At 36.6% G+C, this 26,675-nt stretch overlaps 5 protein-coding genes across 13 annotated transcripts; all 5 read right to left on the bottom strand.

The window, feature by feature from the left end:
- Positions 1-2,259: 2,259 nt before the first annotated feature.
- Positions 2,260-4,599, bottom strand: LOC104786044 (putative arabinosyltransferase ARAD1). The gene is made up of 3 exons (XM_087513289.1): positions 3,564-4,599; positions 2,908-3,273; positions 2,260-2,815 (listed from the first exon to the last, which is right to left on the bottom strand). Exons 1-3 carry the CDS (start codon positions 4,347-4,349, stop codon positions 2,627-2,629), a joined length of 1,341 nt encoding a protein of 446 aa, XP_087369415.1. The 5' UTR covers positions 4,350-4,599; the 3' UTR covers positions 2,260-2,626.
- Positions 4,600-4,633: 34 nt separating this feature from the next.
- LOC104786042 (protein NAP1) lies at positions 4,634-12,874 on the bottom strand. 4 transcript variants are annotated; one of them, XM_087513283.1, is made up of 23 exons: positions 12,602-12,874; positions 11,964-12,398; positions 11,795-11,869; positions 11,411-11,491; positions 11,132-11,212; positions 10,929-11,011; positions 10,742-10,826; positions 10,461-10,586; positions 10,220-10,327; positions 9,984-10,028; positions 9,754-9,896; positions 9,450-9,582; positions 8,990-9,100; positions 8,810-8,888; positions 8,538-8,731; positions 8,181-8,326; positions 7,999-8,080; positions 7,805-7,915; positions 7,284-7,409; positions 7,054-7,193; positions 6,864-6,960; positions 5,411-6,627; positions 4,634-5,325 (listed from the first exon to the last, which is right to left on the bottom strand). In XM_087513283.1, the coding sequence occupies exons 2-23, from the start codon at positions 12,384-12,386 to the stop codon at positions 4,797-4,799; spliced, it is 4,215 nt and encodes a 1,404-aa protein (XP_087369409.1). In that variant the 5' UTR covers positions 12,387-12,398; positions 12,602-12,874; the 3' UTR covers positions 4,634-4,796. The 4 variants fall into 4 exon arrangements, with proteins under 4 accessions (XP_087369409.1, XP_087369410.1, XP_087369408.1 ...); XM_087513284.1 differs by having other exon boundaries at positions 11,132-11,222; positions 12,602-12,856; XM_087513282.1 differs by having other exon boundaries at positions 9,754-10,028; positions 12,602-12,856.
- Positions 12,875-15,369: 2,495 nt separating this feature from the next.
- LOC104786041 (glycine cleavage system H protein 2, mitochondrial) lies at positions 15,370-17,088 on the bottom strand. The gene is made up of 3 exons (XM_010511357.3): positions 16,866-17,088; positions 16,082-16,344; positions 15,370-15,703 (listed from the first exon to the last, which is right to left on the bottom strand). Exons 1-3 carry the CDS (start codon positions 16,942-16,944, stop codon positions 15,575-15,577), a joined length of 471 nt encoding a protein of 156 aa, XP_010509659.1. The 5' UTR covers positions 16,945-17,088; the 3' UTR covers positions 15,370-15,574.
- A 134-nt stretch (positions 17,089-17,222) lies between these two features.
- LOC104786040 (uncharacterized) lies at positions 17,223-20,168 on the bottom strand. 6 transcript variants are annotated; one of them, XR_015598478.1, is made up of 8 exons: positions 19,946-20,168; positions 19,448-19,635; positions 19,136-19,368; positions 18,784-19,033; positions 18,493-18,641; positions 18,213-18,418; positions 18,000-18,116; positions 17,223-17,907 (listed from the first exon to the last, which is right to left on the bottom strand). XR_015598478.1 is itself a non-coding variant. In XM_010511355.3 (8 exons), coding segments are annotated over exons 1-8 (1,776 nt in total). In that variant the 5' UTR covers positions 19,948-20,168; the 3' UTR covers positions 17,223-17,284. The 6 variants fall into 6 exon arrangements, 4 of the variants coding, with proteins under 4 accessions (XP_010509657.1, XP_087369412.1, XP_087369413.1 ...); XR_015598477.1 differs by having other exon boundaries at positions 17,223-17,904; XM_010511355.3 differs by having other exon boundaries at positions 18,000-18,124.
- A 4,403-nt stretch (positions 20,169-24,571) lies between these two features.
- Positions 24,572-25,723, bottom strand: LOC147943352 (uncharacterized). The gene has a single exon (XM_087513276.1). The coding sequence runs from the start codon at positions 25,550-25,552 to the stop codon at positions 24,572-24,574; it is 981 nt and encodes a 326-aa protein (XP_087369402.1). The 5' UTR covers positions 25,553-25,723.
- Positions 25,724-26,675: the final 952 nt, after the last annotated feature.

The raw sequence follows: 26,675 nt of genomic DNA, 5'->3' as shown, positions 1-26,675 counted from the left end.
GATTTATACATATAAAAAAAAGACTTTGTGGAAAGGAGTTTTAGATAAATGAACGTATTAGAGTTTATCAAATATGACTTTAAAACAACAGTAATTAGAGATCTTTTTGCCTAAAAAACAGTTTAATCAACGGGTACATATTGGTTCTACATGTAGCTTGTCAAATAAGAGCTAAGTTTAATCGTTGCAAAACTTGTTATTGTTTATGGTTTTCAAATAATATACATTTGGAGCTTCACTCTATGAAGCTGGTGCAACTTAAACACAGGAACGGAAGTCCCTCTATCTAGCTTATGGCGACATGATGATATTCAGCCACAACAAACAAAAGTGTAATCCAAAGAACTTTAAATAGGTTAGATAGAGGGACTTTTTCGTTAACTCCAATTTTTTTTTTTGTCTAGAAAATTCTCTTGCAACATCCTATACAAACCCTGAATAGTAATGTGTGATCAAATTCAGAAGCATAAAAATAGCAGCTTAATGAGTACATGAGAAAGCATAATCTCATAATATAGTTCATCACCTTTCCTTTTAATTTTTGAGTCCTTACCGTCATCAAACCTGGAGCTTCTTTGAGGTGTCAGGGCTGATTTGAATATGCTTATTGAACCATGTCCTAGATATAAGTCGGACCATTTTAACTTAGAAGTTGAACATAGTTTCATACTTGAGAAAAAAAAATCTTATGAACGTGTTCTTGAATCCAACCATCTGTAATTATGTCTTTCCATCATCACTACTCAAGATCTGAAATTTGAGATTTGTAGAGAAGTTACTTCAAAAATATGATTTGCTTAGGATACAAACTCCAAAGTTCTTTAAACTCTGTCAATGTAGATCAATAGTAAAACATCAAGGTTTTTTACTTTATTTTCTCTGACTTCATTCGGAGTCATCCCCTGCTCTCGCTCTTTACGTAGATAGTTTTGTAAACCAGAATTTGAAAACAAACATAGTGAGACAATCTTATTATATCTTTGCCTTACAATAAAATTGAGTAATATTTGGGTTAGAATCAGAAGCTAATGCAACTGTGTTCTCATTAAAACACAAAAGCAACATTAAGGCTATGAATGGCAATAAGTTTTTCATTGGTTTTTAGTTTTTAGATTTTGGTTTTTGAATTTTTGTTTTTAAATTTTTGTTTTTTGGTTTTTGCTGTATATTTAAAAATTAATAAATTAAAAAGTCAAAAATAAAAATTTACGCTGGAAAAAAAGGTTTTCCACAAAATCTCAAATTTATGGTTTTTAGTTTTTCTTTGAAATTTAGAAAAACCACTTAGAAACTAGTTTTCCTAATCTTTAGGGAATCCAATTTTTGAAAATCTTGAATGGTAAAGAAATAGATTTTCAAAAAATCAAAAACCAAAATCAACTTAAAAACTAGTTACCATTCAAGGCCTAAGCTATCAAATCCCACACAGTTACAAAACCAACAAATACATTATTTTGAAAAGTGACATTGTTAGCATCTGCAGGAGAACAGAGAAGATGCTTCTTTTGATCTAGTTTTTGTCCATGTTGAGTTCATAATCCGCAACGTTTCACAGAAGTCGAACCGTTAATAACACACTTCTGTTCCAAAATCTTGCTTCACAATGTATTGCTTGCAGCATCAAATTACTCAAAGTACCAAAAGACAGACGACATGTACGCAATCTTATATGGAGAGTTTGTTTCCGAAATTTTATTTGGTGAATCCAAGAGATTGTGGTATTGTGGGGATTTGATAGCCTGTAAACAGAGTTGGATTTGAGACGATCTTCGTAGCGGAATAGGCGGTTTGCTGGAATGTAGCCTTGGACTCCATTAGACTGTAAGTTTTAGAGTTAGGTTTGGTTTTTTGATTGAGTGTTTATTGGATACATTTATTGGATACATATATGATAGACATACCGTAGAGTCCATGAGAAGCAGTTCTACGCCCATAAGCATGTTTCCTTTTCTTGAAGTTTTGGGCTTCCCAAAAATGGATCAGGCGGACAAAAACGTCTTCCTTGCAAAAATCTCCATCAATGGTATCAAAAAACTGAAAGGTGAATGGATGGATAGAGGGTTGTAGTTGTGATTTTGACATCTTCAGACTTTGGTGGTTTTATGTATTTGTTGGGATTTATGTAGTATGGTCGGCGAGGGTAGCTGGTTTTATAGATTTGATTTCTGAAACTGTTAATGACTTTTGAGGTAGTGGCCATTAAATTGGACTGTGGAGAAGAGGAAGTGGGGAAGCTATGAGGTTTGATACAGTATGATATTCTCAAAATACAGTATGATATTCTCTAAATGTTGGCAGAACTAAATCAAGTGTGTTATGTTTTCGCTTTTATGACATGTACAGTAACAGAGTAAGATAGAATAGCAGTTAGGTCCGTATAAAATGTGCCACTCACTATCAAGAACAAGAATACTAATGGAATCTACAGAAGAAGAATGATTTCAAAAACATTTCTTCCTTATGAATCTGTTGCCATGCGTATGCTCTTGTCTTCCTTACCGGAGAAGCTGAGCCAGGGGAGGCGAATAATGCTTGTGTATGTCTCGGTGGTCAAGCAGTTGAGATGGAGAGAGTTCAAACTCCTCCACAACCCAAAGTGTCTCTTTCAGTTGACAAAGAGATTGGTTTAAATGGAAGTGATAAGACCGGTTTGGTTTGTGCATAGACATGAGCAGTTTGGTTCGGTTAAGTTTCTTAGGACGAGGCGTCTGTCACGGTTGCTCATTAGCTTGATGAGCGGTAACTTCTGCGAGACTTGACGCCAAATTTCCTTCACTGCTCCATTTGGGTTATCATAGTCAAAATACCGTGTTACCTGTGTGCATTGCATCATTCGGGTATGAGAAACATTCCTAAGAGAATCAAATATTTTGAAGAGGTCAGAGGTTGAAAAGAAGGAGAGGGTACCAATCTCATCTCTCTCTGATACTCCAAGATCTTCTTGGTTTTTATCTTCCTCAGCATATGAACCAAAAATCCAGGCTGCAGAGCTGCATTTGCCTCAACAAAAATCGAAAACTTTCTATAATCTATAACATCTTCAAAAGGTAACTCGATACCATCGCTAACAATCACGGGCACACACAAACTGACAATGGAGTCAAAGAGTCTGCAGGCGGATGGGGTGTCACCCGCAGGATTTAGACAGAACTTCGAGGTATGCATTCCTTTCGTAGCAGCTCGTCGGTTTTCCCTGGATTGAGTTCCATGTTTTATTGTTACATCTCCTTCCTTTTCAAGAACTTGGAATAGCAAATCACGAACTTTTCCACCCTGATAGAAACACCCAAAGAAGCAGTCAGAAGAAGATTCAATATTGTCTTCTTCATAAAAGACAGAACTTGATACGATATTGAGCCAACATAAGTTACAAATTCATTAACTGCTAGAGTCTGTTAAGGCCACAAAGTTTCAACATTATACAATTTGGTATTCATTAGTCACTTCCTCTAGAGTTACACTAGCTGACCAATCTCTTTAGACACCTAAAACCTTAGGAAGCTACACAATTTGAACATTTTGAGCTCTAATTATTCACAACAGCAAAGGCAAAAGAGACTTACATCTTTGCGATATCGATTTCCCATGAAGAAGAGCAAAGTGTTGCGAGCCTCAACTCCAATTTCCCCATTGAAGAGATTGACCCTATGAGAGTAAGGTATCACCACATCCTTGACGAACGATCCTTGATCAGGCCTCAGCCGTCCGAAATCCGCCACGAGCAGAACCGCATTCTTGACCCGGTCCAAGATCCGATACAAGGCATTAGGATCACCGGCGGGTATCACGTGATCTCGGCCACCGTTCCTCCTCCACCACTCTTGGCCCTCAAGCCACTCCATCAACCCTTCCTGCATCTTCTCATCGCTGTAACCGGATCCGGGTTCAACGGGTCGACCCGCATTCACAATTAAGCTGAGGGAAGAGAACACCGGGACGTAGAAGAGATCAGCGTCGGCAGGATCCAAGACACGGACAATCGGAGACCCGGATCGATCGACTTCGGGTCGGTTCAGATCCGAGAAAAGATACCACTCGTGCATATGCTGATGACCCGGATACTTGAGCGCGGTGACGTCATCGGCGGGCTTCTTGACTCCGCCGCGAGCGATTGAGTGCTGCTCGATGACACCGTAAGTGAATCTCTTGGGGAGATTGTACATGTAAACCCTAACCTTAGGCTGAACCGGAGCACGATCATCATCATCTTCTTCGCGGATTAGCTGGCGAGGGAGATCGGATGAGGAAGGGAGGGAACGGCTCACGGAGGCGTTGAGAATTACATAGATTGCGATCACGGAGACGACGGCGATTGCTGCTCGTTTGAGAAGGGAAGATTTGCGCGCCATTGGAAAGGAGATTGAAGAAAGCTTAGGCCTTTAGGGTTTTCAGGTGAGAGAGAGATTGAAGTTTGAGCTCACACTAATGAAGATGACTGTTGTTGTGATTTGGGTTCGTTACATTTCGTGCACTTCTCTTACCCAACAGCTGATTCTTTAATTTTCACTTATGTGTACAAATACAATATTAATAAATTCATACAGTAATTATCTAAATAATAATGTTGTTAAGTGTTGATTTATTGCATGAAAATTGTTTAATTAACTTTTACGTAACTAACGGAATTGTGAAATTTAACAAGAAAAAAAAGGTATGCATAAGTTTAGTGGTGCAACTGCAACATAATAAACAAGTGTGTTTGCGACTTGCGAGGGTATTTGTACAAATCTAATCATCTCTCTCTACATAACTGTTTTTCTTCTCTTTAGTAGAATGTGGGGAGTGTTGTTGTTTACTTAGTTATGCTGTTTGTATGAGATGGGACCAGATCTTGAGACAGCAAACCTAGGAAGTGGACTAGGACCTGTGCTGTTTGATCCTGACCCTCCTTTATGGCTCGAGCTGTAATCCAGCGGTCCTGAACGACGGGAACTACCCCTTTGTTTGTTGTTGTTGTTGTTCTCATTGTTCCTTGAGTTTCCAGTTTCCGGTTCCATGTAGTGTTCCTGACCGTAGAGTGAAGATGATGAGCCTTTGAAGTACCCTGAATCCGGGGCAGCTGCGGAGCTACTGCTGCCGCTACCACTACCACGCTGGGGAGTCGTGGGGTTTTTCATAGAGGGAGAAGCGTGGATGAGCGATACGGATGGAGAATGGTATGGAGATGCTGTCGCGAGCGGTGTGGATGGTGTGTTGGAGTAGTATTGCGTGTAGATTGACCTGAGGATTGTATATGGGACATGTGATTCAAGGGAGCTTCTTGGGAGGTATGGTGAGATTTCGCAGAGTTGGTCTAGGAAGATAAGCTTAGCCACAAGATGAGATCTGAAGAACAAAAAAGGTTGATATGATGATCATGTGGATAAAAAATGAGGGATGGAGTTTAAAATGAGTTCCAGGTTTCTCTTACCTGTTGGCTTCGCTCCATGAATCTAGCACAATGGATGCAGCGAATTTCACAAAGAGTAACATTGCGGATTTAATGCTTGCTTCAGCGGTTACACGGGGTTGAAACTCTGTGTCCAGATTTTCACTAGAGTGATGACCATTTGAGAGGGACTGATGCTGCTGCAGGTATTCACGCTGTAACCTCACATACTCACTTCCTGCAATGACAGCGCTAATACATCGAGCCAAGCAATGGATGTTGTTGCTGAATCCACCAGTCTCGATGTTGAAGCCAGTAGTGTTCCAGGCGTTTGAGGTCATAAAAGAGGCGAAAAAGTAAGGTAACAAACTCCATGAGTTGTCATTTGCACCTCCTACCTCTTCGAGGATTAATCTAACCCATTCAGAGTCATGATCACCAGCTACGCCAACACCATTTGCCACACCTTTGATCCTTCTGATTTCTTTCTTTTCAGGTATTTCTTCAGGTATGTGTTCAACGATGCCAGAGATCATCGAGTGTATCAAGGATGCATTGTCTTCAAGAACAGCTCCAGAGGCTTCAGCGAGGAGCTCATCAAAAGCCAAAGCTTGACCAGCTTCAATACAAAATCCTATCACGGTATCCAAATCCACTATCTGCCTAACGGATGCGTCTCTCTCCACTCTGTCACCAGAATGCATACTTGCAGCAGCTGCCTCAATCAATTCCCGGTTTGACCTCAGAGATGTTTCTATGCAGTTTACTAGGGCAGCTGTATGAACTTTCATCATCCTATCCAGCCGGTCTACTCCATAGCCGCCGAAGATACGAACAAACGCCTGTAATTCCTTGACGTCGGTGACTGACTCTGCAAAATACCCTCCAACTGGTCTAGTGCTTTTGAAGTATTTGTGCCTCGGAGCAAAGAGGATTCCTGCACCAGACACATCCTTGATGATATTGTCCATGTACCAGTTGCACACAACTTCAACTGCAGATCCAGTGTTTTGCTGTGGTTCAGCAGGTTTTTCAAATGTGTGCAAAGACGAAACAGGCCCTGAATAGGCTTCAGTGAGTAAAATTTCTCTAATGCCTTGGGTTAGGTCCATGCTAACGTGCTGCTCTGCTAAGTGAACTATGCTCATATGCCGCCTGATAAGAGATTCCAAAACAGAAGGCCGCTGAAGATCGTTATCGATTTGCAGTGCAGTAAGAAATCTTCTCTTGAAGTTCCCAAGAATGCATTCTCTCATGTACTGCAAGTATTTAATCGGCGGGATAAAGTCAAAAAGCCTTAAAAAGCTTAACAAGACCAGACGATAGGAGAAATTTCATGGGATCTTTCCATAAGATATTCTTTTAATTCACGAGATATAGAAGAAACATGCAACCTTTTTCCATAACAGATTCGAGCAGATACCCTAAAAGAATTCAGCCATCTATATGTGCTTCTACCACGAGAAAATTCTCGAGTTAAATTTAGTAGACTCACCTCTCTTACCACAAATACGTGGTTTATGACACAAATAGGCTCCATGTCGTTCAGAATTGAACACAGATTAGTCAATCTTTGGATTGCAGCTTCCAACCTGCCATCACGAGATACTTAAGATAACAATATCTAAGGAACACTGACTTCATGAATAGAAAATAAAAACTTGAGGCCAGACTTGGGCACTCACATCTTAATAGACTTATTATTCTCAGGATAGCTCTCATGGCCGGGCAAAGTAAACCCGCCTACAACCCTGGGGGATTTCATTGAAGGAGCAGAAATTCTTGATGCATTATTCAGATAAGCTGCAGCTTGTTCTGGAAGAAGCTGTGAAAAGTCAACAAATCAGTTTGAGGACAGTAGTTAAGTAGAAGATTGCTTTTGTTATAACATTGATTTTGGGGTAGGATATCTGACCTGAGATTCTAGAGCGCCAAACCCGCCTTCTGAATCAAGAATATTTATTAGGCCCTCCAGTCCCCCCATTATTGATTCAATAAGAGACTCTACGTAAAGCACTGCATCTCGCCCAAATTTGGTAACCTGTGGAGAAAGACAAGAAGAGGGGCCTTTCCGTTTAATAGATGGTATCACTGCTATAGAAAAGGGAGACATAACATATAGGCAATGAGAATTTGTGGTTCACCAAAACGAGAAACATTATATTGGTTTATTAAAAAAACTTTTTTAAAAAAATGGCATGCTAAGAGAAAGATTTGAAATCCAAAATTAGCCTATGGAATCAATAACTTTTGTCATTGCACATATGCAACATGTAACGGGGTCAATCCAATTTTACAATCACTTTAATCATTTATAGTCATATTGAGAGTAATATGGTTGCTCGCTGGGTGGTCTTAACACTACGAGAATCTCATGATCCAGACATGTACTATGGAAAGAATGCAAAATTCATTGAGACTGAATTATGGATTTACCTCCTCAGGAATTATTAATGAAGCACATTCCGGAAAACTACTAGCCACACTGAGCCATGCACAACAATGCTGAGGACGTCCTTCTGGTCCAAACATTGTATTTCTGAAAACCTTTTACAACAGTCAAATGTCAGATTATGCATAAGATGACATGTGGGGAAATAGTAGACAGAGAACAACAACAGGAAGCATACAGCTGTGAGGTGTTGATGGTAGAAATATAATTTCTTTAGACTTCCATGCTTTGATAATTGAGACTCCAACTCATCAACACATCTGCATTAAAAACATGGAATTCTGCAGTATATTAGTTTCACTGTTTCTCTAGCTAGAAGTTAACCAAGTAATGGTAATAATATAAGGCCGGGAACAGTACCTGGACCAATTATATGCAGCATTTCCTTCCGATAGCAAGCCCTCCTTCCCAGTAGAGACTGTGGCTTTTTCCAAATGCCTGATGTTTATCGATGATCGAGAAGAAGTGACAATCATCAAAATGGACAACCAATCTTTCCGGAATTCCTGTACAACAAGAGGCGCTGAGCATTAGAAAATAGATTAGATAATTGTGTTGAGATCAGGCTACAATTAGGATTGATGACAGGCCTAATGGGAAACGTACAAGAAACATGAGTGAATTTACTATAAGGTGTGTATTTGATTATCTGTGAAAGATAATGTAAATGCATCATCTGACTTAAAAAAACAAGTGGATATAGTCCATTTTTCTTACAGATAGGTCACATGTGATTGCAGAAACATTTTCTCCCTGCGCTTTGGGTATATTTTCAAGATGTTGCACAATACGCTGGAAAAGGCCTTTCAAGGTAGGATCAAGGTCCAGAGCCACAATGCCAGGAGTGCCCATCAGGTAACGAATCCTTCCAGCAGATGAAGAAAGGTATGATAGTGCATAACCTCGAGCAGCTGCATTCCAACACCAATGTTTCAAAATCCTGTACTTACAACCTTTGTCCGATAATGTGATATCTTAAAGTAACAAACCTGAGATGTACTTGCGCACTAAACAGCAGAGACGGTCCATTCCGTCGAGCAGGAAGCCAATGGTAGGATCATTTGGATCCTAAGAAACAGGGAATGACAAATCAGCAATAGTGACCAAAGTTCATAGAAAGTCAAAGTTACAATACTGAGAGGCTTTCAAAGTTCAAGCAATTAACTTACTATGTCAACTGGTATCACTCGAGCAGCCTTGGATCTTGAAGATGCAATACCAGCATGTTGAAAATACCAGAGAACCTCCGATTGGGCCAAAGCCAATGCAGAGAATACCATCTAAGAAAAGAAAAGTATATAAATTAATAATTGGGAAAGCTTAGGGAAGGGAATTATGAGTATAATACTGGATAGGAGGCTCCAATCTCTGCAGAACTTCAATGACACCTATCATTTGACACAGATATTTTGCAGAAGTTTTCATTTGACACTTTTCACAAGTCTAAGTCATACTTCCATGAAAGCATTGTCTGTTTTCTCTGGGATAAACCAATAGCACCGGCCCACGATCATGTATTAAATTTACAGCCCCTTGTTCTAAATGCAAGCATGATATTGCAAGCTTTTGAAACAATCACTGACAGACGATAAACCTTAAACCCTAATATGCAGCAGACTAAACCTATACCTGAATGTTTGGCGCCAGCAAACTTGGTTGATCAGTGAAAAATAAAACCATCCGACCTATTTCCTGCTTCAGCAATATTCTCCTTTCTCGGTGTATGGTATCACATAATTGCAGTGCTTGCTCATGCACCTCACTGGAAACAGCGACCAAACATAAGTAAGTAAATCTATAAATTCAAGAGCTATAATCTCTGCAAAATCACAAACTTAGAGGAAAACAACACTTTTCCAGTATCATATGAGGATTACAAGTCAGATGCGGCTCATAAAGTTAAAAGTATAGCACTAAAACGATGTGGAGTTACCTGATCATTTTCTCAACTTGCTTTGCTACACTATATTCTAGATCAGCTTCTTTTTGTTTAGTCCGACCAGACTTCGCCATCTTCTTTGATTCTAACACACGGGGTAAAACATACAACTGGTAGTCTTCGTGCAACAAGATGTACTGCATGGTCAGGTTAATAGATTCAGCAGATGCAAAAAAAATACCAATACAAAAATATTTGTTGCAGACCATTTGATATGAACTCACCTCATCCCGAAATAAAGTCACGACTAAGTTTTCCTTTAGCACAACCTGAAACGCAACAAGACAGTAAAACATTTATTAGAGCAGCAATTGTTTTGTACATCAAAAATCTAGGTCCATTACTACTAATCTTAGTTTAAATAAAGGGTGCAAAAATCACAAAACATTTTAGAATTTTTGGAAGATATACTTCTTTATTAAGATCTCAATCGAGAACAAAAGGAAAAACAGATTCATACCAGGGCGATATCAATGCTAGTAACACGAAGAAGCTCGTCTGGGCAAACGAGATATCCAAGAAGCACCCATTCTCGGTACGACGTAACATTTGCAAGATCTTGCGCTCTCTGTAGGAAGCAAGAGCGTAATATCCAATATTAGCACTATACTAAAGAAAATAACTGTAAGGGGTATACTATAGCATACTACGAATTGGGAGAACCATAAGTCTTTAGCTGATAATTATCTAGCCGAGTATACCATGGGATGAGCAGAATTTGTAAGTATATCTGGGAATCTAGGATGATATGGGCTTAAGAATCCCTCATTTCTCAACTTCCTTGTATCTGCTGATAGAAAAATACTGGGTCCTACAGCCTCCAGGACCTAAGAAAAATGAGTAACATTGTTAGTACTGCTATATCAATTGCAGTATTAGCTCATAGTATACCTTGGATATAACAAGTGCAGCCCCAACTCTTATAATCCAGCGAAACCCTAATAAACATAACAACCAAATCAAATTAAGTTGAAATATTAACCTCTCCAATCCTTGGGCTGACAAAATTCAAATCTTCTTGTAAGCCTTTCAATGGGGGATCATAAGAGTCTATGAATTGCACCAAGCTGGATGCATGAAGAAGAGTTTTAATTCATGGTTATTGCCCAATTGATTATATATAAATATATATGTTAAAAATGACACAACAAGGGAAAAGGAATCAATACCGGTGATAAAAGTCACAGTCTCGATCATTTCTTGATAGCGCATGCAGAAGGTTGTACACTTGCAGCAACATTTTCCTAGGAATCTACTTAGACAGAATAATCACTCTTACAGGTTGATAATAAAAAAATGTGAATGCCTCATTTGACATGTGTTATCAATCCAAATAAACAGAGAACTTGGAAAAAGAATAAGCTCAGCATACCTTCTCTGCGAAAAGATTGACTCGGACAAATGCACAAAAGAGATCCATGAACGCATGCAGTATAAGTGAGTTCTGATGAGGCTGCAAAAAACTGAACTAAGTTATGAGCTAATCATGAATACTCAACAATTTTATCCTCATCCCCACAGACAAATTTTTGAATAACGTAATGGACAAAAGATTTCATGACCTCCACCTAACGTACGAGCTCAAAAGAAAGCTCAAAGTTTCAACGAAGAGCAAGTAAATACTTTCTGCAGATGAGGGACATTGACTCACCAGCAAAGTAATTACAGTGCTGCTTAGGTCCAATATAAGCCGTAGTGCTTGTTCTCGAAATGCCATCAAGTCGAGCAGCAGCTGATTCAAGAAAAGGAAAATACATGACAAGAGGAATATGAAGGCATCCCTTACTGAAAACTAAACACGAACTGAAACAAAAAAGCCTAACAAATAACCATGTATTAAGTATATTTTATATGTGTGCCCGCACATACAAGACTGATTCATGGTGAGACGGAATATAATGAACAAAGTAAACTTAAAGAAGAGTGACTATATGGCATGTAGGACTTTCGGGATGCTTCACTATTCCCGAGCAACAAGTTTCAGAACAGCAGAACATAAATCCAAAAACGTATTACATAGATAGTTTAATGTTACCTGTATCCATGGCTCTAAGCTCTGTAAGTGAAGTTCAGCACCATCGTGCAAGCTATCCAGTGAAAACTTGTCAATCTGCATACATATTGCATTAAAGGGAAAATTTAGCATATAACAAAGCACACACTAAGCCTAACAAAAAAAAAAAACAAAACAACTCCTTACTTACACGTTCGAGTTGCAATTTGCTAAAATGCTCAGGGAACTTTTTAGAGAGCAAAGTGCAAATCCGCGGATGGTTAGGGAACACACCGGCTTTCCAAAACGCATCAGAGAAAACATGACCAACAGAATCAGGATACTCCAAGATTTGATTGAGTCTATACATTTTAGCCATGAGACCTTCAGCAACCTCAATCATTTGAACAACCCATTGTATGTTCAAAGCCTTAGTGGAACCACCACCAGAAGAACTCTGAACATGTCCATCAGAAGAACTCAACTGCTTAGAGCTCCTAGATGAAACTGATGAAGCCATTTCAGGTCCCAAGTACTCAGTCCATCTGGAAGGACCTTCCCATTCCCTTGATCTCACGGAAGTTGGGGACATTGACTCATCTTGAGAAGGATAGTACTGACGGGACTTCGCCATTAATGGAGAATTCTATTTTCAGAAACAGATTACACAATTCAGCTCTCGTAATTCTCAACAAAGAGCCAAGGCAGAGAGAGTAAATGCGGGAAAATTAAAGTAGAGATGAGTGAGGAACTAAAAACTCAGTCGTCATTTTCTCAGAAAACAAACAAACAAGGAGCTAAATCAAGAAACCCAGGTGAAGCAAGAGTCATGTGAAGATATTGAATTACCTGAGGAAGCTCCAAAGGAGAAAGTCAATTAGGAGAAGAAAGAAATATTCAGTAAGATCGCAGCTTCGGCTGGAGAGTTCAGATCTGAATTTTGTGTTAATCAACTCCGGAGACGATGACGACGAAGAAGAGAGAGAGAGATAGAGAGCGTAGTCGCGGGCTCAAATCGGAGTGTGAACCGAGAAATAAGAGAGTTGCTAAATTCGTTCGTTTGGGTCTCTCATTTAAGACAAAATTAGTCAGTACATTTTCTCTAATTTCATTTTCCTGATTACCCTTTTTAATATATACTAGGATATATCCCGTACTTAAAGCACGAGTCAACATTTTTAAAAAAATTTATAATATAATAATAAAAATTATTGTTTTATTTTAAAAAAAAAATTATTTTGTTTGAAATAATATTTATTTTTAATTATTATGTAAATCTATTAGTCTATTTGAATACTAATTATTTTAGAATATTATACTATTTTATTTTTGACGTATTATTACAGTTTTATATTGTTTATTTGTTTTATTTGCATCATATTTTGTGAAATATAAAATAGTAGTTTTAATATTATAATTGTGAGTAAATAAAAATTATTAATTTATCATCTATATAAATTTAGTTTTACCAACCCGCCAATGTGGAAATTAAAATACGCATTTTCATACATTGAGTAATATATCTTCGTTTTAAAAAATTCACATCACAACATATGCAGAAAAATATGCATTTTATTAATTATAAGTATTATATGAAAGTTCTAAACAATTTGTAAATAAAATAAAAATAAGGATGATATGAGAATCATAATTTGAAATCTAACAAAATCTTCGAATTTAGTTATTAAAAATAATTGTATTTTATACTTGGATATAAAATCTTAGTTTTTAAAATTCTGATTGGTTTATATATTTTTTAAAAAAATTAGTAATTTCGTCTATAATTTATTAGAGAGAGAAAATATTTTTTTAGATTTTTTTTAGATTTTTTAATATTTGATATGTGAGTGTTTTTTATTTTTAATTTAATTATATTTATTTAAATTAATTAATTAAGCTTAATTAATTTTTTCTAATGGCAATTGAATGTAATTTTTAACACATTTTAAGGTTAGTTTCATATTTGTACTTCTCAATTAATATAATAGGATTTTTTTTTTTGCTCAAACACATAAAAGTTTGAAAATTGAGTTGGAGTTGTCCATTTGAATTTTAAAATTGCAAGAAAAAAAATATATATTTGTTGCTAGACCAAATAAAATAAAATTACTCAATATTATGTATCAATTTATATACCATTAATTCAATGGATTAACTTATAAATTTTGGATTGTGAATAACAAAATTACATCTTCAACTTATATTTATAGGGTACCAATCATCCCCTCAACTATTCTGATTTTAGCATAACAAAAGAATGTGCTTTTTGTCATATACACTATCAAAAGGTAAATTGAAATTTACGAAATCTATTTATATAATTAAAATATTTTTATATTTAAAACAGGATAGTATGATGTATTCTATAGTACTATTTATAGTATTTTAATAAAAGGAAATTCTGTTAGAAAACAAAAAAAAACAAAGGCTCTAGTTGGGTGGTTGAAATATAAGTTTTCAAAGCTTTGAGCCTTTGACAAAAGGAGGACAAGTCCCTTAACCGGTAATTATAATATTCTCAAAAAAAATTAACAAAAATATCAAATATTGATGACTAGTTGTTACTATCATTACTTCGACATATATCACTATATCAGCTAATAAGCTTTTAGGTGTAATAATTGTCAATAATTCTAGAATTACTGTGTTTAACTTATATAATTCAGTTAATAATTAGTGTTTCTGACGTTTCTGATTATGTCATCAGTCGCTGTTCAAATACCGATCCGGTTCTTCTTACCCAAGTATTAAGGATAAATATTTTGCATATTAGTGGCGAACATGACACATTATAATGTAATAAGTAGGGTTGACAAACGCAGGAATCTTGTATTACAAGGCGGATCTTGTAACCTTAGTTGGACAATTGTGGCTAACAAGCTTGTATTCCACAATAAGCAACAATGATTCCCCAAATCTTTTCCCCACTGTGCACATATCATTGCATTCGCAGATTTTTTTTTTTTTTTTTGTTTCTTTTCTTTTCACATTTCCGTTTTGAGGTCTTTTAAGGAACAAAAACCGGTTTCACACGGTTGCTACAATATCTACATATATTCTTTCTTTGTATGAATCTTCCATTAGATCTTTCTTGGTTTTTTTTATCTTGGATCTCAATTTCTTAATCTCACCAATTGTTTCATTGTCTTGATTTATCTCAAGGGTCTACCACTAATGTGAACCGTGCTGACCTACATTCTTTTTGTCAACATGTTATCTTATATAACAGGGCCATGATTGGTATAACACAATCCGGATCAGATTACCTACAAAGTAGGATGCAAATCGCAGAGGCAAGTATAAGAAGTAAACACATCCGGTTGAGAATTACATTAACAAGAAATTAAGCGCAAAGAGAAAGAGAGAAATCTTTGCTGATGATGCATAAACTCAAAAAAAGTTGCTTGCCAGCCTTCGCCATTCGATACAAGCCTCCATCTTATTAGAGTAGGTTGGCAACTATTGATGTTAATCATTGCTCAAATTAAAAGCTTCCAGTTCGGAGCTAGAAATTGATTCGAGAAGTGGTTCTATCACTTAAAGATCCCAAAGAATGGAAAAAAAAAAAAAAAAAACTCAATTTGTTAAGTAAAGAGGCATAGCATAACTCCATGAAATATCAAATCAATGTAAACGCCAAAGCTCTTTATTCTCTACCATTGTTCAAACAATTTAACTAAAAAAAGCAAAACATAAAAAGAGAACGAGAGATTGGAATCTTCAGAATTTTCTTAATTCATCCATCGACAAAGATCTGAGAAACAACAACAATCTGTGTTGCAGTGAAAGCTTCGAGAATAATCTGGAAAAGATAAAAAAAGCTCAGTGCTTGGCATCTTCTTCTTCGCAGAACTTAGAGTACTTGTCTGAATCCATCAGCTTCTCTGCCTCGCCTGCATCACTCAGCTCCACCTTTACGATCCATCCTTGTTCATATGGGCTCGAGTTCACCTGTAAATTATAACACAAAAACATCAGCTCCTTGTTCATGTGGGCTCCAAGTTTAACATAAGAGTATCAGCTCGAGACCACAGAATCAAGAACCTCCAAGTTTGAGATATCTAACATCAAATCTAAGAATCAAGATTCTTAAATTTTCCAAGAATCGAATTTGGAAGCAAGGAATGTACTGTATGTCACCCATTTGTGATGAATTTGTTAGCCACCACTTGCATCAAATGAAAAACAAGCAACCAAACAAAGAGACCCGCAAAACCAAGATTTCAGATATGATTATGGCAACACAGTTATTGTTTGAAGCGGTTCAACAGAGATTATCTGTCTAACAAAGCGAATCAATGGTAATACAATTGTGAAATGAGGACTCACCAATCCAGGGGACTCTGTCAGCTCCTTATTGACTTCAACCACCGTACCAGAAACTGGAGAATTGATATCGCTAGTTGCTTTCACACTTTCGACCGCTCCAAAACTCTTTCCTTGTGACACCGAATGTCCCAGCTCAGGTAACTCCACATAGACCACATCACCTAAATGGTCCTGCGCGTGATCCGTTATTCCAAAGGTTGCTTTATTCCCCTCTATCTTCACCCATTCATGTGAATCAGCATATTTCAGATCCTTCAAAACCGCTATAACACACAGAACAAAAAAAAAAACAGTAAGGTTACATGGCTAAAAAAATATACAACATTCTAAAAAAGAGAATCGAAAACAAAGTTTTGAATAGTTCTTATTTCTCTGTAAACAAGTTCCATAAAAAACACAACAAAACCATTTATAAATCTCACCCAAAAACAACATCAATTATATAAAACGGGAGAAAATACAAATAACATAGAACATATCATCACTCACTGCCTCCAAGCTTTTGAACATTCCTAAGAAGATCATTACAATTAACAGAGCCTCGAGGGATCAAATGCTATTTCTGGGATTTGATACGAACAAAAGGTGAAATATAAGCTGCTATTAGGACACAATCAATCCAACAACAAACTGAATTTGCAAACACTTCTAATCCAATCAGATATCAACAACAACCAAACATTCACAAATTCAAACAGAACAATTAACAGATCAAAAAAGACAGAACAAACAGAAAGAGAAACCAAAAAGGGATCAACGAAAGAGAAAGGAGATTGAGATTCACCGGAAGCAAACCCTCGTTGAGCAACGGAGATCCTTAGATGAGAAGCAACCCTAGACGCCCACAATAATCTCAAAGCCATATTTTTTCGTTGAGATCTCGCGCAGATATTCACAACAACAACAGAGAGAGAGAGAGACAGAGAGTGCACTCACCGAACGGCTTATTATTATATTCTGAATCTTACGACTAAGGGGTTTGGTGGGTTTGCTTTTTTCTCCTTATAAAAATAAAAATAAATCACTTTCTGAATCATTCGATCGTGGACCAATTTCGCATCAATCGCCCCACTAAAGCAACATTGTGGGTGAAACCATATTATAAATTTATAACCCTTTTTCGATATATACAAAGACTCTGTTGATAAAAATCCAAACTTTATTATTAAGGCAAATCTAAAAATGCTATCTTTTTTTTTTGCTTCAGTTTACAGTTAAGGATTTAGCCATTAGCTTTTGGGGGACAAGAGAACTCACATTCACACTTTTATGCATTGTTCTAAGCACTGAAGTAACTTGTTCAACTTGATCCTCACTAGAACAAGACGAAAGAAGAACCTTTGCTGTTCCCCCATCTGGTGCACAACCCGAATCAATCATCTCCTCAAAGATCTCCAAACATTTCACATACAGTTTCTTCCTCGAGTAAGCTCCGATCCTCGAGGTCCATGTCACAACGTCTGGTCTAAAATTCCTCTCCTTGAGCTCGCTAAAAAGCTCTTCGACTCTCTCCAAGAACCCGGCTTTACCGTAGATATTGATCAAAATGTTGTATGTGCTTATATCCGCAGTGCAAGGGCCATTCTCCATCTCGGCTAGAATCTTTTCCATCTTGGTGAACTGCCCTAACCGGCCGTATAAGTTGAGCATGCTGTTTAAGACAAATGTGTCCGGTTCTACTCCGTTTTCACTCATCTCTTTCACAACGGCTTCACATTTTGTTACGTCTCTTGCTCTAGAGTAAGCTGATAGAAGCAGCATGTGGGATTTCATTGTCGGGGCTATGCCTAGCCTCTTCATTGCTTCAAACACAGCTTCTGCATCTGCTTTTCGAATATATAAAAAGAGAGAGAACGAATATAGCATACTTTAGACAACAGCAAAATAGTTACCCTGGCTAAAGAAGCTTATGTGTTACCTGAGTGAAGACCTGCTCTACCATATGCATCTACCATGATGTTGTAAGAAGCTCTGTCTGGTTCACATCCCATATGTTGCATTAGAGAGAAAATCTCAGCAGCACCATATGGATAACCTGCACGACTGTCTCCGGATTTTGAGGACGTTACAATATTTAAGCTTGATTGATTTCTTGGCATCAGTCCTTTTATGGAGAGTTTTAGGTAATCACCTATATGCCTCCATGAGAGCGTTATAGACATAGACATCAGGTTCAAGACCATCTTCTTGAAGCTGTTCAAATATTTCTTCGGCTTTCTCGCAAAGACCTTCTCTAGCAAATGCATTCAAAAGTGCTGTGTATGTGATGATGTTTGGTTTACACTGATGACTTCTCATTTCACAAAACAATTTCCAGGACATGAATGATTTACTTGCCTGCAAGAAAAACCAATGACATAAACATCCAAACTCTCAAAAGTCAATTCATATCAATCGAACTTGGACTAAACCTTTCCGTATAAATTTATCATCAAGTTGTAAGTTTCAGTGGTTGGTTTGCATGGATCACGCTTCATCCTTTGGAAAACATTGATTGCTTCTTCGGTGTTTCCTTTCCTCTTTATTAACCCCTCAATGTATGCATTGTATACAGTAGTACCTATACAAACACAATGTTAGATCAAAACTAGAATATCTAGCTATCTGGAGTCTCTCAAAACAAGAAGATAAGTATAACTGAAAATTATGAGCCAACGTTTAGTACCAATGCATATAAAAGCTTAGGAGATGCAGAAACATACTTGGAGAAACATGATGATTTTGCATCTCAACTAAAACAGCTTCAGCTTTCTCTATGAGCCCGGCCATACAGTATGCCTTTACAAGAAGTGCGTATGTGTCTTCAGTAGGCACACAGCGGGATTCAAGAAGTTGTACATAAAGTGATTCCGCCTCTTTGTACCGGAACTTCTGTCCATAAGCATCTATAAGCAAATTGAAGCAGATCACATCAGGCTGAAAGGAGCTCCTCCTTAAAATCCACTCACACACCTAAGACAAGATTGTAGCTTCAGCCAGTTAAAAACTATTCAGTAAACATAGCACTGTAATAGTGACAAGTCCTTATGCTAATCTAGTATAATGATAGCTAACCAGGATTATGGAATCCCATTTTTTGTTCAAACGGAGTTGGACAGAAACATTGATTAGATCATCCCATGAGGCATGTGTAGAAGGAAGAGTTCCAAGGACATCAGCTACTTTATCAGGATCAGTTTCTTTCTGGATGAAGCTCAGAATCTTCTGAGCAATGGGACTCAGAACAGGAAAAATCCCATCAACAAACCCGGATCCATATTTCCATCCTCGTCCTCTCAAAGAGCCACCTAGTATATCAAAACCAAAAAGTTCATCTCCAAATCTTAGAAAGAGATAATTAAGAAAGTTTCCTGATTTGAGTCTTACATCGTTTCCTGGAGAGTTTCTTCCTACTGAATCTTTTCAATTTCCCACGTTCGTCTATGACAAAACCCTCTTGCTTACAGCTTTTAACAGTCCCACCAGTGAAATTTGTGACTCCAAAACCCAAATATCTCTGAAAGCCACTGCTGGGATCAATGAATAAGCAATTCAAAGCGTTTCCAGCTACCAACCTGTCAATCAAAACCCAATTTTGTGAAAAAGATTACTCAGAACCCAAATATTAAGCAAGCAATTCTCAAAATGTTTAACAAGAAAGAAACCATAACAACACTCAGCAGAAATGAACTAGAAGTGACACAGTACAAAGAGGCAATTGGTTAATGTCCAAAGCATTAGACTTTATCAACATTCTCCGCTTACTAACAAAATCTCCATCACAAGCAAAATTCAGCAGATGGGTATTCTGAATTTATAGTAAGAAGTTGGAAGTAAACGGCCGGCACAAACTCAGAAAACAGAGTGAGAGAGTGGGGTTCTTACATGACCGGAGAGATGTAGTCTGTGGATATAACCACTCTTCTTTTCCTGAGATAATAAATTGAGATAATGAAGGATGGATAACAAAAGTCGCAAGGAGAGTATCCGTTAAGTAAGAAGAGGCTCTGGCCTCATGCTTTCATTTGTCTTCTTGCTTTTTTTCTTTTTTTTTGGGAAAAACAAAGGTAGACATTTTTTTTTTTGGTATATACTGTAGTTTCAAAACAATTACTCAATGGTGAGCAGCCATTAAAATGGTGATTGCGGTTCGTATCGTATACCAAAAAAGTGGTATGTGTTATACATATAAAAATAATTATTAACCCGCAATTGAAACATCTAAATTAGAGGGGGTTTAAGTGCAATTCTTTTTTGCACAAAAAAAAAGTGCAATTCTTTTTAAATAAAACATTTGGAAATAAGGTAAAAAGTCAAATGCAAATAAGAAAGTACAAAAGTAATTCCTCCGTTCACAATAGAAATCAAATCGAAGTTGATTACAGCAAAACAAAACAAGATAAGGTCTGATTCTCTAAAAGTAAAAAGACCTATTAAAAAAAAAAAAAAGTGTTTTATTTAAGTAATAAATATATGATGAATTTTGTAATATATATCTATATATATGTAATGAGAAGAGTAGGAGAAGGAGAGGAATTTACATGCGTTCTCTTGCATTCGTAATAATGTGTATTTCATATGAACGAATACATTGGTATTTATAGATAAAAACTGAGACAAATATTACTGTGAGTTATAATGACAATTGGGCTCCATTTTCACTTCCATACGTAAAGTCTTGACTTTTGTAATATTCCCCCTTGGAGTCCATTGTCATTTGTCCTTTTGATATGTTTCGCTGCCTCGTTAAAAACCTTTCTAGGAAACTTGTTGAGAAAAACCATAGTAAGGTAAAAGAGTACAATCACACCTGCTCCCCCTCGAATGACTTAGTGTAACACTTCAGAGGTTCCGTTGATGACGCATCCCAATGTTATGGACATGTTTTCTGAATATTGAAGTAGGTAATGACTTTGTGAAAAGATCTGCTGCATTGTCAGAAGACCTAACATATCTTATTTCAAGTACCTTATTCTTCTCAAGCTCTTGGGTATATAAGAAGTACTTTGGAGGGATGTGTTTAGTTCTATCGCTTTTGATATATCCTTCTTTAGTCTGAGCAACACATGCAGCATTATCTTCATATAAGATAGTTGGCTCTATATTTACGTTGATCCCACTACTTGACATAATGTGTTGACTTATTGACCTAAGCCATACACACTCTTTACTTGCCTCATGGAGTGCGATGATTTCAGCATGATTTGAGGAAGTAGCTACTAAACTCTGTTTTTGAGAACGCCAAGATATGGCGGTGCCCCCAACAATAAAAACATATCCAGTTTGTGATCGAGCTTTGTGTGGATCTGATAAATATCCTGCATCTGCAAAACCCACCATTTGACCCTTTGAGTCTTTAGGATAAAATAATCCTAAATCAATAGTCCCTTGAAGATAACGAAAGACATGTTTTATCCCATTCCAATGTCTTTGTGTAGGAGATGAGCTGAACCTTGCCAAAAGGTTAACTGCAAATGATATATCAGGTCGAGTGCAATTTGCAAGGTACATTAGTGCTCCAATTGCACTTAGATACGGTACTTCAGGACCAAGTATCTCCTCATTTCTTTCATGTGGTCGGAAGGGATCCTTTTCAAAGTGATCTAACGACCATTGGTGTACTGAGAGGATTTGCTTTATCCATATGAAAACGTTTTAAAACTCTTTTAGTGTATGTGGATTGGTGTACAAATATTCCCTTATGAGAATGTTCAATTTGTAAACCAAGACAAAACTTTGTTTGTCCGAGATCTTTCATCTCAAACTCTCCTTTTAAATAGTTTGTTGCTTTCTGTATTTCCTCTTGAGTTCCAATGATATTTAGATCATCAACATAGACCGCGATAATTACAAATCCGGATATTGTTCTCTTGATAAAAACACAAGGGCATAGAGGATTATTCACATATCCTTCTTTAGTTAAGTGCTCACTAAGACGATTATACCACATACGCCCAGATTGCTTTAAACCATATAATGATCTTTGTAATTTTATTGCACATAATTCTTTTGGTTTAGAAGTTAACGTTTTAGGCATATTAAATCCATCAGGAATTTTCATATAGATATCACTATCTAATGATCCATATAAATATGCCGTTACAACATCCATGAGACGCATCTCTAGATTTTTATCAGCTGCTAGACTCATTAAAAATCTAAATGTGATAGCATCCATAACGGGAGAATATGTTTCCTCGTAATCAATCCCAGGTCTTTGAGAAAAACCTTGGGCTACAAGACGAGCTTTGTACCTTGTTATCTCATTTTCTTCATTACGTTTTCGGACGAAAACCCATTTATAACCAACAGGTTTTACACCCTTAGGTGTGGCCACAATTGATCCGAATACATTTCTTTTATTAAAAGAATCAAGTTCGACTTGTATTGCATCTTTCCATTTTATCCAGTCATGTCTCTTTTGACATTCATATACTGACCTTGGTTCTGGATCTTCGATTTCATCATTTATTTCCTTTGAAACAAGATAGGAAAAAACATCATCCATTTTCTTTCGATTCCATATCTTTCCACTATAAATATAGTTGATAGAAATCTCATGATTTTCTTCAGATTCATGCTGCTCTATATTGGTGGAAGAATCATGATTCGTTTTTTCCATAATATTTTCTGTCATTTTGGGAGCGTCATGTTTTTCAACTTCCTTTCTTTTTCTAGGATTTTTATCCTTCGCACCAATTGGTCTACCACGCTTTAAGCGTATTTTAGACTCATGTGTTTCATCAATTTTCCCATGTTCTTGTGCGATTTCAATTCTAGCAGGAGCATTTGCTGCTGGTATATGTGATTTAGTTACCGTCTTGATATCTACAAATGCATCAGGTAGTTGATTGGCTATACTCTGTAAATGCATAATTCGTCGAACTTCTAGTTCTGACTGCTTTGTGGGAGGATCAAGGTGTAACAGCGATGGTACACACCATTTGATATCCTTTTCCATCTTTTTATTTTCTCCCCCTAGAACCGGAAATTCTTTTTCATCAAAATGACAATCTGCAAAACGTGCAGTAAATACGTCACCAGTTTGAGGTTCTAGGTATCGTATAATTGACGGAGAGTCACAACCAACATATATTCCCAACCTTCTATGTGGTCCCATTTTAGTACGTTGTGGGGGTGCAATCGGTATATATACCGCACAACCAAATATTTTTAGATGAGAAATATTTGGTTCTCGACCAAATGCTAATTGTAGTGGAGAATAATTATGATATGCACTTGGCCTTATGCGTATAAGTGATTCAGCATGCAAAATAGCATGTCCCCATATTGAGGTTGGTAGTTTTGATCTCATGATCAATGGTCTTGCAATTAATTGCAGACGTTTAATTAAAGATTCTGCCAATCCATTTTGTGTATGCACATGGGCAACAGGGTGTTCAACATTGATCCCTGTTACCATACAATAATCATTGAATGCTTGGGACGTGAATTCACCAGCGTTATCTAATCTAACTCCTTTAATTGGATAATCAGGAAACTGAGCTCTTAGTTTGATTATCTGAGTCAGAAATCTCGATAAATGCCATATTTCGAGATGATAACAAACAAACATGTGACCATCTACTAGACGCGTCTATCATTACCATGAAATAATAGAATGGTCCACATGGTGGGTGTATAGGTCCACAAATGTCACCTTGAACTCGTTCAAGAAACTTTGGTAATTCTTTATCGATTTTGGTTGGCGATGGCCTTATAATCAGTTTTCCTAGAGGACATGCAACACATGTCATTTTATTCCCCTGATAAATCTCTTGGGGTTTCAGTGAATGTCCATGTGAGCTCTCTATAATTTTTCGCATCATTGTGGTGCCTGGGTGACCAAGGCGATCATGCCACAATGTGAAATCATTTTGATTTCTTTTGATCACAAGGTGTGATTCTATTGAATTTATGTATGTATGGTGCAAACCTGACGGGAGTCTTGGTAATTTTTCCAATACATGTATTTTCCCCGATTTTTTAGAAGTAATGTACATGAACTTCTTTCCATTCTCAGTTGCAGACTGAGTGTCATATCCCTGAAGGTATATGTCTTTAAAACTCAACAAATTCCTCTTTGAATTTGGAGAAAATAATGCATTGTTTATTGAAAACTTGGTCCCGTTAGGTAATGCAAAATTTGCTTTACCAGTCCCTTCAATTAAGTCGGTGGGACCTGATATTGTATTAACAATAACCTTTGTTGATTTCAGATCGGAGAAATATTTTTTTATGTTTCAGAATAGTGTGCGTTGTTCCACTATCTGGTATGCAAATGTCTCCATGATTTGTCTTAGATAATGTTCCACTTGTAATGTGATCCATTTGGTTATGTGTGAAATAAATATAATCGGTTAATAGAAATTGAAAACAAATTTATTCATAAAGCACACAATAATTATACAAGATAGGTAATAGAAGCACACAAATATGGGAAATTTCAAATAAACATCGACTTATTTATGGCATAATTGTCGGAAATTCGAGTTTCATAAGACAAGCATTTCAGTTTTCTGCAAGGACATCCTCATCAGGATCATTTGCGAAGTCAGCAGCCTCAAGGTGGGTTGTACCCTCAGAATGTTCCGCAAGGTTCACTTCCTTTCCTTTTCCCTTAGCGGATTCTTTGTACAGAGCACAAAGATGTGCAGGGGTTCGGCATACCTGAGACCAATGTCCCTTAGTGCTACATCTGAAACAAGCACTCTCACGTTTCTGGGTGGTATTTGCTTGGATTTCTTTTCCTTTCGGACTCTGTTTAGAGCGAATCCATTGGTATGACTTCCTGCTTTGAGGGTTATAGCTTCTCCCGCGTCCGCGATAGTTTCGACGACCGCATCCTCGAAAAGCTCTATTTTCTCTCACCGGATTTTTAACATCCAATGCATTAACCTCAGGAAATGCTTTTGATCCGGTGGGTCGAGACATGTGATTCTTGATGAGGAGCTCATTATTCTTTTCAGCTATTAAGAGCGCCACAATCAAATCTGAGAATTTGGTGTATCCACGCAACCTATATTGTTGCTGCAGAGTGATGTGATTCTTGTGAAACGTGGTGTACGTTTTCTCAAGCATCTGAGATTCAGTGATGGTTTCACCACAATATCTTAGCTTAGCGACAATTCCCAACATGGCTGAATTGTAATTCATCACCTTGTCAAAGTCTTGGAATCTTAGACTTTGCCATTCATCCCGAGCAAGTGGGAGAGTTATGTCCCTTTGATGATCAAATCGATCCTTTAGGGACTTCCACAACTCTTTGGGATCTCTCATGTGTGCATAATCATATATGACATTTTCATCAAGGTGTCTTCTAAGAAAGATCACCGATTTTGCCTTTTCTTGGTCCGTCGATTTATTATTATCTTTTATGGTTTCAGTTAACCCATAAGACTGTAGATGTAATTCGACATTGGTAGTCCAAGATATGAAGTTAGCTCCAGTGATATCTAAGGCCGGGAATTGGAGCTTCTCGATGTTTGCCATTTTGTTTTTCTTTCTTTCTATAAAATAAAATCATAAAAACATAATTAGAGATTTCATTTATTTTAATTTTAAAACATAGGAGGTGCTTGCATAAGTAGCGCAATTACAAGAAACACAATTACATAAAAAAATAAAATAAGAACCATCAAAAATTCTTCGGGAGAAAACTCTCCAAAGAGTAAACCGTAAATAGCAACAATTATAAAACCTATTACAAAAACTAAGAATGGATGAATCATTTTTCCTAGTAAAACTAATTAATTTCTTAGGAAGATTTTTGAAAGAGATGAAAAATTTGAGTGAAATAGATGAGTAAAAATGAGTGTATATATAGATTAATTTCACTGTTCATTAGCCGTTTAAGTAGCCGTTTGAAAAGTGAGAAAAGTTAAAATTTATTTAATTTTTTTTTTTCACTTATGACCGTTGAGACTTAAAATAATAAATCAAATTATTTTCTAAGAAAATTTTCTTATAATTGATCTACAATAATATGTATTAGTTAAAAGTATAAAATTATATATATGTATATATATTTAGGTGGCAGAGCCTCCTTTTATAAATATAATAAAATGATAATTATATGGTGATTAAATCATCCATGATAAATTAAAGCAATAAAAAAACAGTAAGTAAATTATGGTGATTTAAATCATCCATGTTTAAATCAATAAATTAGAACAATAAATAAAAGATGGTGACTTTTAATCATCCATGTTAAAGTAATAAATTAGAACAATAAATAAAATATGGTGACTTTTAATCATCCATGTTAAACAGTTAAAGCAGTAAATTAAATCATAAATAAAAGCAATAAATATGTTATGGTGATTAAAGTCATCCATAAAAACTATAATTAAATTATGGTGACTAAAGTCATCCATAATAGAAAAATAAATCAAAGCAGTAAATAAATCATTATGCATTAAAATGCCATGGGGCGGCAGAGCCGCGCTCCTGTAATAATAAATATCATCTTGATAAAGTGGTCGTGAACTTGGCAGAGTGATCGTGCTGATAACGTGTTTTATTTAAGTAATAAATATATGATGAATTTTGTAATATATATCTATATATATGTAATGAGAAGAGTAGGAGAAGGAGAGGAATTTACATGCGTTCT

Source organism: Camelina sativa, chromosome 5 (assembly GCF_030686135.1).
Source record: "Camelina sativa cultivar CO46 ecotype springtype chromosome 5, ASM3068613v1".
NCBI lineage: Eukaryota > Viridiplantae > Streptophyta > Magnoliopsida > Brassicales > Brassicaceae > Camelina > Camelina sativa.
Note: the sequence above shows the minus strand (reverse complement) of the source record. Positions and strands in the feature narration are given on the sequence as shown.